This window comes from Peromyscus leucopus, chromosome 3, assembly GCF_004664715.2.
Source record: "Peromyscus leucopus breed LL Stock chromosome 3, UCI_PerLeu_2.1, whole genome shotgun sequence".
Classification (NCBI taxonomy): Eukaryota; Metazoa; Chordata; class Mammalia; order Rodentia; family Cricetidae; genus Peromyscus; species Peromyscus leucopus.
Genome location: NC_051065.1, coordinates 155,584,908 through 155,601,782, shown reverse-complemented (window position 1 = coordinate 155,601,782; position 16,875 = coordinate 155,584,908). Strand labels below are relative to the sequence as shown.

Genomic DNA, 16,875 nt, shown 5'->3' with positions numbered 1-16,875 from the left:
TAGGAACTGGCCAGGGGAAGCTGGAGGAGAGAAATGGCCGGACTCAAGCCCAGGGAAGTGGGAAGCAGGGGGAGAAAGGGCCCTGGTGTGGGAAGATTATCTCCAGCCACGGTGAGGGGCCGGGAGAGGGGAGTGAGAGACAGCGCGCAGGCACGTTTAGCCCACTTCCCAGCCCTGGGTGGGGAGGTGCGCTCTGACATCACCATCGGCCCACTTGGCACACCTTGGCTTTAGAGAATGTTTCCGGTGCACCGAAGACAAGCTCCAAACGTGCCTGAAACACAAGTGTGAGACAAACCAAGTCACGTGCATCTTTGGTCCTGTCAGGACATAATCAGAATCCCAGCTGGGAGGAGAGGAAGCGTGGGAGTAGAGCCACGTCGTTGGGCAGACTATGATTCTGCAGTTCGAGGCAGCAAAACAACTTGGCCTTGAGTACTTTACCAGTATTTGCATCTTACCCTTCCTCCTGGGTAAGAAGATTCTGAGAAACTAACAGCGGTTCCTCCTTCAGGGCCCACTCCCTCAGGTGGTACAGCCTATCCCCAAGAATGGTCAGACCCCTAGTTAGCCCCCCCCAACTGAACCCATCCTACAGTTCATGCTGATCAGAAAGGAGCTGCATCTAAGCTCACACACCTACCCCACCCTCCCCCAGTCCCTGTTACCTACCCTCCCCCAGAGCCATGTACAGCCCAGCAGCTTTCCTATCATCAGATGCTGGGCCTGTAAATACAAAGTGAACCTGGATGTCAGGCCGTGTGGTGTGGGAACAAACTTGAAGTTCTAAATAGAGTAAGTCTACAGTAAGGAAATGAAAGGGGGGCTTGAGGATGTCTTAGACTTCTGTCAGCAGTTCCAAGCCCCACACTGTCTACTCCCTAACCAGCCACAGTCCAGAGGCTGAGGGTCCTAGGAGGTCTGGAGGTCTGAAATGTCAGGACTTTCTGAGCAGATCCCAGGACCCCGGCGCAGCCTGGCCGCTGCACTTCTCTCTGGCGTTTGCTTGGAACTTTGTTTTTTATCTCTTGCGGCTTTTTTTGTTTTTGTCTTCCAGAGTGGAACACTTAAGGAACCGGACTCCAGCAAGACCCCACCTCAGCGGCCACCCCCCCAAGGTTGTTTACAGTATATTCTCGACTGTAATGGCATTGCAGTAGGTCCAAAACAAGTCCAAGCTTCTTAAAGTGATCAGTAGTTCATTTTTTCAAAGCAGAAAATTTAAGCCAAAAACAAAAAGAAGAGAAAAGAAAGGAAGGCGGGGAGGGGAGCGGCAGACCGCCCGGCCGGTCCGCGGCTGTGTCCCCTCAGTGCTGACTGGACTGTTTCTCCTATGCAGTGTCAGCTTGTCTGGTAGCTCACCTGTCGCTGTTTGTGCTTGTAACGCTTTTTACGTCCTCTGTGTATAACTTGTGGTTCCAGGGCTGTTTGTCAACAGTGTACAAAAGAATCGTGCCTCTCGAGTCCAGTGTGACCGTCTTCTGGGTGGTTTGACAGTGTCTTACAGCGGCACACAGTGAGGGGTGAGGTCTGAGCTCTGGGGCAGATGGGGGAAAACAGCCACCATCAGGGCAGCCAGGCTTCTCTCCTCCTCCCCCAGGCTCAGACTCCCCTCCTCCCACTCACCTCCACGAGTGCTTGGGATCTTCAGTGACCTGTGTTTTACTTCCTCCCTGCATGACTAGGGTAAATAGATAGCACTTCTAAGAGATTTCTCAAGGTCTACTTTTCATAGTTCCATCTGTTGAATTTGAAGGCATCCATCTTTTTCCCCATCCGCTACCATCTGGTGCAGTTTGAGTTTGTGTGAGTAAGCTGGCTGTGCCTGTAGAGCTCCTGTGTTTTTAGTGACAAAATACAAACTTCCAGGAATGTGTTCTGTATTTTATAGACCCGTGTTCCCTTCATTTTGATTATTAACTAGCTACAAGGTTAAGAAACTAATAAGGGGCCGCCAATGTGCAATATCCAAGTGATCTCCTAGTCTCTGTGTGTTGATCCCGGTGCCTGCGGTTGTTTCCTGGCTGCTGTTCCTGAGCTGGCCATGTGTGCTTCTGTGGAACTGGGGCTGCTGTGTATTCCTCAAAGCTTGACCTGTAAACAGAGCTGATTCTAGTCTAGCAGTGTGGAACAGAGAGTGCAGGGAATGACTGACAGTCTGAGACGGAGTTGATCATTCCTCAGGCTTCCTACCATGAGACCAAATCAGACATGTCTCCTGTCACCTGACAGGGTACTCTACCTACATAGCTCTGGGCTTGAGCTCTTTAGTTCTTAGTCTTGGCCTCTTTGAAGAACCCAAAGCAGGGAGCTTTCTGGACAAATCTGGCGCAGATGTCTGTGTGTGTTGGACAGAGGCCCCATACCTTGGAGAACCATTACCTGTGTCTGTCCTTCCTTCTGACAAGGAGCCTCGAGCAGATGACATAGTTGTTAATTAAGCCAGAACCAGAGGGTCAGTGCCTCATCTCACCATGGACAGGGCTGGAATGGGTTCCAAGTGGCCTTCTCTAGTCCCACAGCCCATACGGGGGCTCTTGTCAGCAGTCTGCCTTTTAGAAGAAATGCTTCTGGCTCGACTTTTACATTCCCCACCTCCATGGTGACAGGGCCAGGTTCTGGACTACCAGGTCTGAGGAGTGAGCAGGGTCGGTTGTATGTAACTGAGTCAAGGGGCACATGCCCTGGTTTCTCCTTTGGTTTCTGGAAAATTCTGAGGTTGTAGAAAAATGTGTATAGTGTGAATGTTGTCATCTGTGACCCTTCCCTTAGATAAAGATGGTAGGCAGTCAGTTGTAAATATATACATATATGCACTTTCAGGTGGGTTAAGAATCAGGTCCTCAAACACCTCCTAGTCTAAAGAAATCCGCGAAGAGAGCAAACGAACATTTCTCAGAATGGAGGAATACACTTTTGTTTTTTACTTTTTTTTTTTTTTTTTGTCCAAGTTGTGAGCTGATGGTGGTGTTGCTTCTCTGCATGTTATCAGTGTGTTACATCCAGGTGCTTTTCATGTGACATTTGTGAGCCACAAATACAAAGTTGCCATTTGAATTCAGTCAGGCCCCAGGGTGGTGTCAGCCAGGGCCTCTCAGGTGGGGGTTAGAAGCGGATGACCGCTCCCACTGCCACACGCAAGCAGACAGCATCACCTGACTATCACGTGCCCTCCGGCAGCATGCTAAGGGACAACTCTGTGGCCTGGGGGGCACTTCTGTCACAGTGTAGGGTTTCTGTTCAGGTGTTCTGTTCCCATCTCTTTTCCAATGTTGTCCCCCCGCCTCCCGTTTTGTACCGATCTGGCTGGGAGGTGCTCAGCCGATGCCGGAAGTGTGACGAAGCACCTCTCTTTTGTGATTCTCTTGTACAGCTCAATGTGCAATAAAGGAAAAGTTCTATCTGTCTTCAGTGTTAAGTTGTAAAGTTTCTGGCTATTCGATTACCTCTGTACAGGTGGGCAAGCACTCAGGTTTGTGATACAAGAGGCTGAGCTATCCACCCCAAAGAGATGCTGATGCAGTAACAATGCTAATGAAGGCATAGTCTTGGCGTCAGACTTCAGGGGACAGAAGCTGGTTACCGTGAAATAATTGGCTGATCATGTAGTTACCCGATGTGGCTTTGAACTCCTTAAACGTGCAGAATCCCACATATATGTACTTTTATGTGTAACAAGCCCTGCTATTAAGTGGTGACTGATGATAAAGGGGAGCCCATGTCACCTAAGAGAAACGAGCTAGTAATCCTGGGTGCACAGTAGCCTAGGCACACTCTGCCTCTGCAGAGGACATAGGAGTGTTCTGGTTTCTAGAAACTAACAGGACCAGTCTTAGCTATGACAGGCCCATGAGTGTAGACTCTGGGATTGAGGTGAGAAACTGGGTTTTCCAGGACAATTAGGAATCACTTTTACTCGTCAGTGTGTGCCCATGGGTCATCTTTTGACTTCAAAGAAGTGCAGACCCCCTTCCAGAAAGTATGAACCACACTTTCTGTCCTTCACCTCCTAGACAAAGGAGGGCTTTTTTCTCAACAGGCCATCTAACTGATGGTTCTGTGTCTCATGCTGGGTAAAAGGTATGCTGTTATTAAGGGGGCTGTTTGCCAGACGGTGCCCACAACATCCCTGGGGGAACCTGGGGTTTGAAAGTCTGGAGAATTTCCCCACACACCTGAGCAGTTAGTTTGTCATGATGGGGCCCTTGAGGATAGCACTCAGGTAAAGAGTGCCTGGGAAGAAAGGATTGATCCTGGTCGTGGGAGTTAATGCACCAGCGAAGCCCAGGTGGGATGGGTGTGGTAATGAGACACCTGCAGGCTTGGAGCAGGATGAAGGCAGCTCCATGGAGACAATGTCAGTCACTGAGGATCTTAAGGCACAGAATCCTTTCTGAACAACTTTCTCATCCGTTATCATCTTTGAAACAACTGCTATCTTTAAAAGATAATTGTAGGACCTTTAGAGGGTTTATGGTTGGGGAAACTGAGGCCCAGAGAAGCTTGTCATCTTTCTGGGGGAAGTGTCAATGGTAGAGTATTTTCTCAAGGGTTCTGACTCCTGCTCTCTCCTGCATCTTCTGTGTAGATTTTGGGGTTTCTTAGGAATCCTTAGAGCAAGGTGGCTTCTTCTTGAGGACTTCTAGGAAGTAGAGCAGAGGCCCTCTGGTCAGGAGGCCCTCTGTAAGGGAGCTTCACTCTGTGGGGCTTCCCGGTCCTCTGCCTTCTTCCCTGCCCTTCTGACTTCTGCTGTGACTAAGTTGCGGAGTCTCTGAGGAGGAGCAAACAGTGATGATGTCTTGTCTAAGGACTCCCTCCCCAGCCCTCAGAGCTTTGGGTAGCTACCTAAAATATCACTTATCCTATTAGCCATGATCTAACCACACCGTTTGAGATAGAGATTCTACTAAGGAAACCCTTTGATATGGTTAAATTATGAAGTTTTTCTTGTACTGAACCTAGGGGGCCCTGGGCAACCCCAAGGAATGCAGCCCTCAGGCAAGGTGCTGCCTCCACGTCGGCTCCCTTCGGGACCATCACTGCCACCTTCTTCCTCTTCCTCCTCCTCCTCTTCTTCCTCTTCCTCGGCTCCTCAGAGGCCGGGCGGCCCCACCACCACCCACGGAGATGCATCCTCCAGCAGCAACTCCCTGGCAGAGGCCCAGCTACCCCAGGCTGCTCCACCACAGAAGCCCCAGCCTCACCCACAGCTCAAGTAAGCTAACCCAGCAGTTCCTTCCCCCCTTTCCTGTCCCTCCTCATGGGCTGTGGACCTCTGACCTGCTACAGAACCACCTTCAGGTTGCCACAGATCGTTGATGACTTGGGGAGGGGTTGGTGGTGGTGACGGTTGTGGGTGTTTTGTTTGTTTGGTTTTTGCTGTGTGTGAGAAGAACGGCTAGACTGACTTAGGAAGGGAGAAAAGAGGGAAATTAAATCTTGCCTCAGGTTAGGCTGGATGCTCACACCCACCGCTTTCTTCAGGAGGAATTACAACAGTCCATCTCTGTCTAGCCTCGTGCTACCTCGAGACTCCCACTCCTTTTTTCCATATGCATGTCTCCTGAACTTAAAAACAAACAAACAAAAAACCCGAAGCCTTTCCTACTTCTGACTCAAGGGTGTGCAATCAGCAAGGCTGCCCACAGGGAAAGGGAGGAATGCTTAACTCTATCTCAGCGTTTACCTTTCTGGAGGAAGTGTAGGTAGCAAAGCGGGTACCTGGTAGTTCAAAAGAGATCCATCCTCCTTGGTACCCTCATTCTCAGCGGTCAGCCCAGAGGCCCCTCCACACTGTGCTGCTGCACAGAGACTTGTGGAGCCCTTAGAAAGAAGTAGTTCTGTCTGTCCTTGGGAGGGTGGTCCCAGTGCAGCCCGCTCTGCCCACTCCCCAGAGCCACGCATGCCAGTTTTAATATTGCTATGCAGACTCTGTTTGTTACCACTCCTAGCAGGCACAGCAGCAGCTCCAGGGACACTGGAGTGACCTACTCTGCTTGTAGGTCAAAAGAAGTGGTTCTCACCTGTGGGATATGACCCTTTGCGGGGTCAAATGTCCCTTCCACAGGTGTCACCTAAGATATTTACATTACAATTCATAACAGTAGCAAAATTACGGTTATGAAGTAGCAATGAGAATAATGTTATGGTTGGGGGTCACCACAACATGAGGGACTGTATTAAAGGGTTGCAGAATTAGGAAAATTGAGAACCACTGCTTAAAAGTGATGGACAATAGGGAATCTTCAGAGGGCAAGAGAGAGGCTGTGCGTGGACTTTCAGAGTCCAGGCAAGCACCTGTGAATTGTGCACACAAAAGAAAACTTTGCTCAGAGCTACCCATCTAAATCAGTGGCAAAGCTGGGGCTTGAGTGTCCGGATGGTCACTTCTCCAGGTCTTCTAGTCACACACAATAGAAGAGGCATGGCTACTGTGGTTCTCCTGCTCAAGCCAATAGTACTTCTTATATCCAACTTGCGGTCACCTCCCCAGTTCAGCAGTTTGTCCTTGCTGAGTGGGATCATCACAGCTGCCCTGGCCCCAGTATAAAAGCGAGCTTAGGGGTTGTCATTACCTCTGGGTGAAGCTGACGAGCAGAGCCAGCCTCTGGTGATGAGCTGGAGGCTTGTACCCGGTGCCCTCTGTTTGTGCACGCAGAAGTCTTCTTCCCAGCATGCTACGGCTCGTCACCAGCCCTAATGAAAGGCAGGACACCTGTCCACAGTCCCTGTGGGAGGAGAGAATAACACACAGGTGGGACTTTCCTGGATGCACCCAGCATTTAGGAGAGGGATGGAGGTCCCAGAGGAGTCCTAGAGCCAGAAAGACCCAGTGGGAGTCAAGAGACAAGCCAGGCCGCAGGGGAAGCCAAACTTCACGTTTCCTCCTGCATTGTGGCGTGGCTTCCTCCCAGCCTCCAGCCTTCACCATTTTTTTCTTTCTGACTCATTTACTATGAAAGGATAAGTTCTTAAAATGTGTGTGTGCATCTGTGTGTGTGTGGAGGGGTGGTTGGTTTTTTTTCTTCATTATAATATTGCTTAATAATCGTGGCCCAATAAAGTCTCTTTTACTCCTATATACCCCGAATCCCACAAACCTCATATCAAGGTTCATCTGAGGAAGGCTACAGGGGTGACTGTGACCACAATGAGAACAGGGACGTGAGGCTAGAGATGTAGCACAGTCAGCAGAATGCTTGCCTAGCATGCACAGAGCCCTGAGTTTGATCCCTAGCTCTGCATAAAACACGGTGTGGTGGTACATTCCTATCACCAAGCACTTAGGAGATAGAAGTCCAAGGGGATATTCAGCTACCCAGGGAGTTCAAGGTCAGCCTGAGATACATGAGATCCTATCTTTAAAAATAATAGTAAATGCAAGACCATGAAAATAGAGGCATTAGACTCTGTGGATCAAGCTGAAGGTTCCTTTGAAATAAGAGAGAAATAGGAGGAACCAAGAGGACCCAGAGGTCATCATCCTACCAAAATCTTCATGCCACACATGAAAATCCCAGGGCCAGAGTGACACATGGCTTGCCTGAAGCCACTCTGTGGCAGAATCAAGTCTCTGAAGTTGAGTCCATCTTGACAGTTGATGAAAAAGAGGCCAGGAGCCCACAAGTGCTGCTATCTGCTTTCGTCAAAGGAAGAGGGTGTGCAGTGCCTAGATCCGTACTTAGAAATCAGGGACTTTTAGCCTCAAATGAAAGACACAGCCTTTGAGTCACCCATTCTTCCTGTTTCCCCTCTCGCTCTCACCCTTCTCTCTGGTCCCCACACTGCTCCCATCCCTTCCTGTTTCAGCAGCACTGAAGTGAGGAGGAAGTAGCCAAGGGCTTCCTAGTGCCTAGTACAGCCCTCCCAGCCATCTCCTGCTACCCTGTTCTCCCTGGGGAGGGCGTGGGGAGTTCTTGTTGTGCACCCTCCTGTCACAGCCCTTCACCGCCTCACGAGGAACACCCTCCTCATGTTCTCTCTGGTTTTTATCTTCAAGCAAGTCGCAGTCCCTGACAAATGCGTTCAGCTTCTCTGAGTCCTCCTTCTTCCGGTCTTCAGCCAATGAGGATGAAGCCAAAGCGGAGACCATCCGGAGCTTGAGGAAGTCCTTTGCCAGCCTCTTTTCAGATTAGCTCTCCAGATACACGAGGGCGCCCGGCCCGACCAGGAAAGGCATCTAAGACATTCACCAACAACAGTCTGCCATGTTTGGTGGCCATGTCCCATGACTTGACATGTGTGGCCCTTCCTCTGCTCCTTTGTGCTCAGTAATTTGTGCAGCCCAGAAATGACCAGGTGACAGTCTCAGGGCAGGTGCCTACCCTGAGAGGGACCGACAGGAGAGGAAAGGGCTGTTTCCCTGTAGTCTTAAGAGCTTTATTCTGAAGTCATTGCCATTGTGAATTTAGTGGCCTTATTGTGACAGAGCCATCGTGTCTTATTCTCCCTTGTGAAGCCAGGACCTCTGTAATGGAGGACTCCTGGCAGCTTAACCCAGCTCAGATGCAAAACTCAGCATGTCCTTGTAGTCAGTGCTACCTGTGGGAAGAATGTACTTACCTAGAAGTAATATTGGCTCTGAGTTTTAGGAACTCCCCACCAAAAGCTGGGTGTCCTGTGGCACCTGTGGAAAGCACACTCACCTGACCCTGCCCTCCCTACACTGTTGTGGTGGTGAAGTTCCTTGTGCCCATTGAAACAAGAGAATAAGGACTGCAGTGTCTCCTTTCCCCTTCTGGAGAGCAGTCCTGGTGTGTGAGCTGCAGTAACCTTGACCTCCCAAAGCTGTGCTGTAGAAGAGAATGCATGCCGCTATAACAGCAGTCCGCCAACCTTTGTGTCCCTCACCTAATGAATGTCAAGACCTTGGTGTAATAAAAGCAGCAGCATTAACTGGCATTTGATTCAGCCCTGAGGTTCCCTGTCTAGGTTGAGCACATACATGGGGCATGCAGGTGTGTTTGTGAATAGGCAGTGAAAAGTCCAGGAGGGTAGAGCTACTGTTGTTGTTGTTGTTGTTGTTGGTGGTGGTGGTGGTGGTGGTGGTGGTGTGTGTGTGTGTGCGCGCGCGCGAGCGACAGCAGGTGTATGTGTCTGTGTTGAGAATGTGTGCCTGTACCTTAAATCACATACCAACGCTCCTGACAGCTCCCCAGTGGATCCGTCTCCCCTAGAACCACTGACTTTCCGTCAACAGCTTGGCATTTCTGCCCATTTAACTCAGTTCAGACTCTAATATGCATAACACCCCTGCTTGCATGTCAGCCAAGTTAGACCCACTCTCCCATCTTTCATCATTATCCTCAGCTAACGTACACAAGGTAGGGCCAACAAGACAGAAGCAACCAGCTCTGATGAATGTGGTCCCACAGCTGTGGCTCAGGAGCCCTGAAGGTCTGCTGCTGGGGTAGGCTCTGGGGGATTTTACTCCGACTTCATTGTGATTCTCTGAGGATGTTTCCAAAGACTGCTAATGCTCTGAAGATCAATTCCACATTAACACATGTTTAAGAAAAATCAGTATGTTAACATTTTAGCTACATAATTCCCTGCATGTGATACGATTTAACAAGTTAACACTCCTTAAAATGCCACTGTCTGACCCCTGCTCACAAGCAGGGATTCCAGGAGGTCAGAGAATGAATTTCGGTGGCACCAGGTCTCCTTTCTGAGTCACATTTATACCATGTTTTAGGGTCTAAGGACTGAGGCAGGTAAGACAAGAAGTAAAATCCCACCTCACCCACTGAATGGCACCTGATGGGTGACATCCTTCCATTCTTCCTTGCACAGTACACTTACCTAGGGTACAGACAGCCAGACAAAAGACAAGGGGAGTTGGAATCTCTCCCTCTCCTCCCTCTCCCTCTCCCTCTCCCTCTCCCTCTCTCTTTCTATGCTGGGGATAGAACCCAGGGTCTCAGGACCTCACTCATGCTAGGTAAGTGCTGTACCTCTGCCTGCATCCTAGGTCAGCACATGCATTCTGTTTTTATACCTATTTGTGTGTCTTCATAAGAAAATTGAAGATCCGAAGAAGATGTTAGATCCAAAACTTAGATGTATACCAATGTAAACGGTAACTTGAGGATGTCACAATGCAAAGGGGTCTGGTCTAAAGCCAATGAACTATGGGAAAGGAATTAAGATATATCTGGGGAAACAGTAGAGGAGAAGGGTCACAGATCTTAGGTTTTGTGTGAAGAAATGACAGCATATCAAAATCCCCTAACTTGTTTAAGGTCGGCCAGTTGGTCAAGTGGTGAAACTAAGATTTAAACCCCAACAATAGGGGCTCTGAACATGGTTCCTCGGGTACAGCACCTGCTACACAAGTATGAAGACCACAGTTTGGATCCTCAGAATTCGTGGAAAAAACCCAGGTGGGTGTGGTAGCCTGCCCATCATCCTGGTGTGTGGGAGGCAGAGACAGGGAATCCCGGAGCAAACTGGCTACCCTGACTAGCTGAAACAGTTCTAGATTCAGACAGAGACCCTGTCTCAATATGCAAGGTGGAGAACAAAGAAGGAAGACATCCAGGGTAACAACCTCAGGCCTCCACATGTGCTCACATGTATGCGTGTGTGCCAACATACATGTGTTCACATGCAGATGCATATGCACACTACAAAGAGAAAGCCAAGCAATAGCACAGTAGGGCGTATGGCCTAAATCACTTTGCTATATCTTATTTAATCTCTCAGGGTCAATGGGAAAGAATTTTTATCCATTTTTCACAGTGTAACCACATAATACAGTACATACAAACCTGGCCAAGAGGGAAAGGGGGTGAGAGGTCGGTGGACTTGTTACCAGTGTTGACCCATTGGCCTAAAACCATGAGTAACATGCACTGTGTGTCTTATTCTGATCAAATATAATTCTGGCTCTTAAAAAATTACTCATTCTTCCACATGTGATGTCAAAACCAAAACCACAAGTAGCTTATTTAGAAAATGAGTCACCCTGGAGGGACTGTTGGGGCAACAGAATGGGGGAAGGAACATTTACCATAGTCATGCAGTGCCCTAGTCCAAGGGGTACAGGGATTCTACCCAGCCCCACTAATAGATCTGGACCAGGGGTGGGGTGTCCCACTGAGAAACAGACCTCTTGGTATTTAAAGAAGATGGTCCCAGAGACTTGGAAAGCAGTACCCCACAATAGTCAAACATCCAATGAAGAGTGTGAATAAAATGATCAAAAGTTGGGTCAAATGGTTGATCCTAATCTGCTGTGGATTCATAAGCTTTTGGTCTGTAGGCCAACTGTGGCTGCCATGCAGATTAGATTACCTCTCTGTGGCTTATTAGAATTCCCTCTGACATCCTCAATTCAGATGAATAAACAGAAAACTTCATCCCTGCCCTTGCAGGGCTCCCCATCTCCCAGATCAAGGTGAATAAATTCTGTTCATTATGTATTTGTTGGTAATTCTTTATTGTGTACTTATTAAGCTCAACAAAATTCATGAGTACAGTATAAAACTGAGTTACCCAAGGTTTCTGCATTCACAAAATCGACAATTATCAGGGAAGATGATGTGACTAGAAAAATACTGTCCTAAGGAATGCAATCATGGTGTCAGCTTGGAAAATAATAAAGTTGATAGTATCAATGAGAATGTGGGAAACTCTACACTTACACATTGCTCATGTGAGCATGTATGGGCCCTACCACTGTGAGGGATCATTTCCATCATCCAGTGCCCAGCTATGCCTTAGGAATCTTCATTTCTGAACACTTCTGGAAACTTCCTGTACACAAGGAAGCAAACAGAAGAATATTGGTTGCAACATGGAAAAATAAAGAAACAACCAAACATGGAAAACAAATAACTGTCCTTCAGGGAGGAATTAAATCATATACTGTGACTCATTCATAAATAAGAAGACTTTATGAGTTAAAATATGTGAGGAATTCAGATGAGTTCTGATAAGATATGGAAAGAGAATGAGTAAGGTGAATTACGCTAATGTAAGATTGACGACAAGCTGTACGTGTCTCAGTGGAGCATATGTCTAGCTCCAGGTCAGAAAAGCCTACGCAGTAGGTAGGGGAGAGCTGGGAAGAGTCCACAAGATTGGGAGGCCTGTCTGCTGGGGGAGAAGTGGATGCAAAGAATTCACTGAGTTTTACAGTTGAAAGCAGCGACTAGTCTTACCGCCTCTTTACAGATGAGAACATTGAGGCCCAGTCACTGAGGACATTTACCACAGTCCCAAAGGGAGTTAGTGACATAGAGAAGTAAATGAGCTCTAATCCTGTCTCCATGGTCATTCAGAGCATGTCCTTCTTGAGACAAGTGGAATGGGTTTCGTTTCCAAGGAGAGGTGTCTCAAGGCAGGTTACGGGTGGGTGGAAGTGGGAAGACAGCGTTAGCCCGTGGCAAGAGCCTGAGTCAAATCTAGTTTGTATCCAGGCTCTGCTAATTATTGGCTAATTGATTTGACCTTACAAGTGATTAGCTTTTCTGTCTCAAGTTTCCCTTTTCTGGGTGAGTTGAAGGATTCAATGAGCTAAATGTCTTCTTCTAACAATGACTGTTTCTGAGACCATCACAATAAATCCCACCTCTGTCTATTTAAAAAAAAAAAAACACCCTTGTCAGCACCCAGACCCCTTTCATATGACTCCTCCCAAGGTAGCCAAGTGCCTTTCTCCAGCTCCCAGATTAGTGGGCCGGCCAGCAGGGCAATTTAAGCCCAGCTGAAATGACCTGAGGCTGTAGCCGTTGAAGGAGAATTAGAGTTGAGGGTGGACACCTGGAGAAGCAGCTGCAGCTACCAGGCTTCCCGCTGGCAATGATATATTGTGAGTGCACAGACGCAGGCACAGACACACATGCACGCACGCGCATGCACACGCATGCACACAAACACCCCAGCAACCTTTGCAGGTATAGGAATGAAAATCCCATTAGATACTCATGGACTAGTACATTAAATTTTATTATTTTTAAAGAGAGGGTCTCACTATGTAGCCTTGGTTGGCCTAGAACTCACTACATAGACCAGGTTAGTCTTAACTCACAGAGACTGATATAGCTTTGCCTCTCAAAGCTTTTTTTTTAAAGATTTATTTTTTATTTTTATTATTTTTAAATGTGTATGTATGTGTGTGTGGGGGGGGGCACATTGTATGTGAATGCTGGTGCCCAAAGAAGCCAGAGACCTGAGATTGCCCTGGAGCTGGAGTTACAGGTAGTTGTGAATCAAACTCCTAGCTGAGCTGGGAACTGTACTCAGGTTCTCTGCAAGAGCAATGCAGGTGCTTTGCATCCGAGCCATCTCTCCATCTCACCGTGGACCCATTCTTAGACACACCTCCTACACCGTCATTCCCACCATGGTTTGGATTCCTCCAAAGCAATCCCTCTGGGAGACTATGTATTCTAGCAAGAGTGCTGCCTAGGCACAGAAAATAATTGCCTTCAGATCTGTTGTAAGTACATTATTTGAATTTCTGTGACTTTCAGAAGATCAGGAATTTTCAACCTAGGAATCCAGAGATTTCCTTCATAAACTGCTCTGTGCATTCTGTGTGTATTTTAGCAGAGTTTTGACATACAGAAAATAGGAATTGTCAATAAGAATTGTTTTAGGGAGTAAATTGGTATTTGAAGGAAACAGTCTCTCTGGGAATCAAATCAAAGGGTTTGGTCTACATTAGAATGCAAGGTTCAAAGTATGATGTGATCATAAATGTGTGAGAATTTTTTTAAGACAGGGTCACATAATTGAATGCTCTGTTTCCCCTTGTACGTCTCCATGGACTTCAAGCCTGTCGACTGTAAATATGTAGAAAAATAATGCAATTAGCCATTCCCTCTGGTTGATCCTCTTGTTCAACCCATCAGCTTGAGAATTTGCTATTCCCATCACAGCCACACACTATATCCACTCATCCACCGGGCTGTATTTTCATGTCTCTTCTTCTCTGACTTTGTGGGCCCTAATTCCCCTCCATTTTTATCAGGGTGATGATCTGACACGGTGGGAGGGACCATTGGAGACCTGGTACAGGGGTCTCACCCCATTTGTAGATGAATGCTCCCCAAGAAACACTTCTTTGGCCATTTTCAGCCACTTCCATATCCATACTTATCTTTTCTGATAAGAATTTCCACCCATCAGCTAACTCTTCCAGGCAGCTCTCATCATAAAGCCACAACTACTCCAGAAGACCAGGTTAAGTTCCATGACCCTGCTTAAAAAAAAAAAAAAAGAAAGGAAGGAAGAAAGAAAGGAGGAAGAAAGAAAGAAAGGAAGAGAAACTTCTAGTTCTAAATCTAGTTTTCAGGGGAGGCTTGGCTCTGTTGGATTGGTTCTGGGACAGCAAAGGTTTGAGTTCTTGACTCTCTCTGGAGGTCCATGATAATGACAGGAAACCACAAGATTAGGTCCATAGGCAACTCCAAAAAGAATGAACTACCCAAGTGGAGATCTCAAACCACCCTGGTCCTTGGTTAGCTTAGGCAGTAGACTGGAATAAATTTAGGCTGCTCCCTTTGCCTTCAAAGTTTCACTAGGGTTGACACACCATAACCCTAAACTAGAGACTCTTTGGGTTTGAACAGTTAACATTAATACAAAGGGCTCAGCTGGTAGGGTAATGAACCAGCATTATAGCAAATAACTGTTCATATAGTCCACATATTGTTAGAAAAAGAGCTGGTTATGTCTTGTTAAGGACCGTCTTTTGTTCTGCTGGAATTCCATATTAGGGCCTGAGTCTACACCTCCGCTGTCACAGCCTCTTCACTGGGCTTCCTGCTGTACTCTTCCACCCATTTCGACCAGACACACTCTGTCTAAAATATCCTGACCTTGTCATTTTCCTGATGAAAATCTTCTCAGTGAATCCCCAGGCTTAGGAAGCAGAGTTCAAACTCCCGAACTTGGTCTTGAAGGCCCTCTGGAGAGTAATTTCTATTTCCCGGGGAGACAGCATGTCCAGTGGTTAAGTAAGTCTATAGGCCCGTGGCTTGGTGTTGGTACTGGGTCTACCACTTGCCAGCTGTGAAACCTCGGCAGATGACTAAATTCTAAACCGCAGCTTCCTCATTGGCCACACCTGTGGTAATAGTTAACACCTAGCTCCTGTGAGTGTTGTAAAGATGAAGTGAGATAGTATATTCCAAGCTTCCTGGGCTGGCGCCCCACACCTTAGAGATCTTTGACTTTCATCAGTGCCGCTTTACAGCTTCGTCTCCCCCATCAATCACAACTACATGGATAGAAACATCAAGATCCTCATTTCTGTCTGCTCGCTCACCCATAGGCTCAGACCACCACGCTGCCCTCTGGTCAGCACCTTGAAATTGAGTGCGTGCGTGCAAGCACAGAATGCATGTGCAGGTCAGAGGACAGTTTGCAGGAGTCATTTCTCCCCGTCCCCCATGTGAGTTCTGGGGATCAAACTGGTCAGGCTCGGTGGCAAGTCCAAGCCCAAAGTTGCTTTTCTCGTCCTCTTTGCCTCAGAATTGTATGCATCCTTCAAAGCCCAGCTGTGACATCACCTATCTCATGAAATATTTTCTGCCCCATTAACTACTCTCCCATGATGGCTCTCCCTCCTCTAATCTCTTCAGAAATACCATCACCTCTAATATTTATAATTTTATAATTATATTTTGAAAGAGCATGCCATTTTGTTAAAAATATACCATCTATTTTATCTCATCTTTCATAATTTTAACCACGCTTGCTGATTTTTTTTTTAGTGTGTGTGTGGTATGTGTGTGTATACACACAGTGTGACAGGTGTGCTCACTTGTGTGTGCACATGTGGAGGGCAGAGGACAACTTTTGGGGGTCAGTTCTCTCTCCCATGTGGGACTGGAGGATTGAACTCAAGTTGTCAGACTTGGGGGCAAGCACCTTTATCTGCTGAACATCTCACTGGCCCCATGCTTTTTTATTTCTAATTGGGTCCTTCACTGAGCCTCGAGCTTACCCGTTCAGCTAGGGATCCACCCATTTCCTCCTGCACAGTTACAAATGCACACCCTGGTACTCAGATTTCACATGGTTGCCAAGGATCTGAATTTGGGTCCTCATACTTGCACAAAGTCTCAGTTAGGGATTCTGTCACTGTGAAGAGACACCATGACCAGGGCAACTCTTATAAAGGAAAACATTTCATTGGGGGTGGCCTACAGTTCAGAGGTTTACTCCATTATCGTCATGGCGGGAAGCATGGTGGCATGCAGACAGACGTGGTGCTGGACAGGTAGCTGGGAGTTCTACATCTGGATCCACAGGCAGCAGGAAGTGACAGTGACACACTGGCCAGGCTTGTGCTTCTGAGACCTCAAAGCCCACCCCCTAGTGACACACTTCCCCCGACAAAGCCACACCCACTCCAACAAGGCCACACCTCCTAATAGTGCCACTCCCTATGGGCCTATGGGGGCCATTTTTATTCCAACCACCACCTGTAGCAAATACTTTCCTCACTGAGCCGTCTCCCCAGCCCCATTATTAGTTATGTTTAGTGTGTGTGTGTGTGTGTGTGTGTGTGTGTGTGTGTGTGTGTTTATATGAGTGAGGATGCATGTGTGTACTTGTGCCAGTGAGCCTATAGGCCAGAAGTCAGCCTTGGGCATTGTTCCTCAGGTATTGTCCACCTTGTTTTTTGAGAAAAAACTGGATCAAGTTCAGGTTCTTATGCTTGTCCAACATATACACTTTACCACCTGAGCCCTAGCTCTGTTACTGATTTTTAACATTGAATTCTTCCTTCAGCTTTTCTCCAAAGGCCTAGTTTGCATCTGAACCCCTTGTTTTCCACAGATTTTTTTTTTTTTTTTTTTTTTGGTTTTTCGAGACAGGGTTTCTCTGTAGCTTTGCGCCTTTCCTGGAACTCGC

At 47.5% G+C, this 16,875-nt stretch overlaps 1 protein-coding gene across 1 annotated transcript in view; it reads left to right on the top strand.

Annotated features, from left to right (window-relative positions):
• Syn2 (synapsin II) overlaps positions 1-8,906 on the top strand; it is a 145,075-nt gene extending 136,169 nt beyond the window's left edge. Inside the window, exons 11-13 of the mRNA XM_028863978.2 lie at positions 1,058-1,118; positions 4,963-5,215; positions 8,000-8,906. Of these exons, the coding sequence (XP_028719811.1) occupies positions 1,058-1,118; positions 4,963-5,215; positions 8,000-8,135 (450 nt within the window). The 3' untranslated portion in view covers positions 8,136-8,906. The remainder of the gene's footprint in view (positions 1-1,057; positions 1,119-4,962; positions 5,216-7,999) is intronic.
• Positions 8,907-16,875: the final 7,969 nt, after the last annotated feature.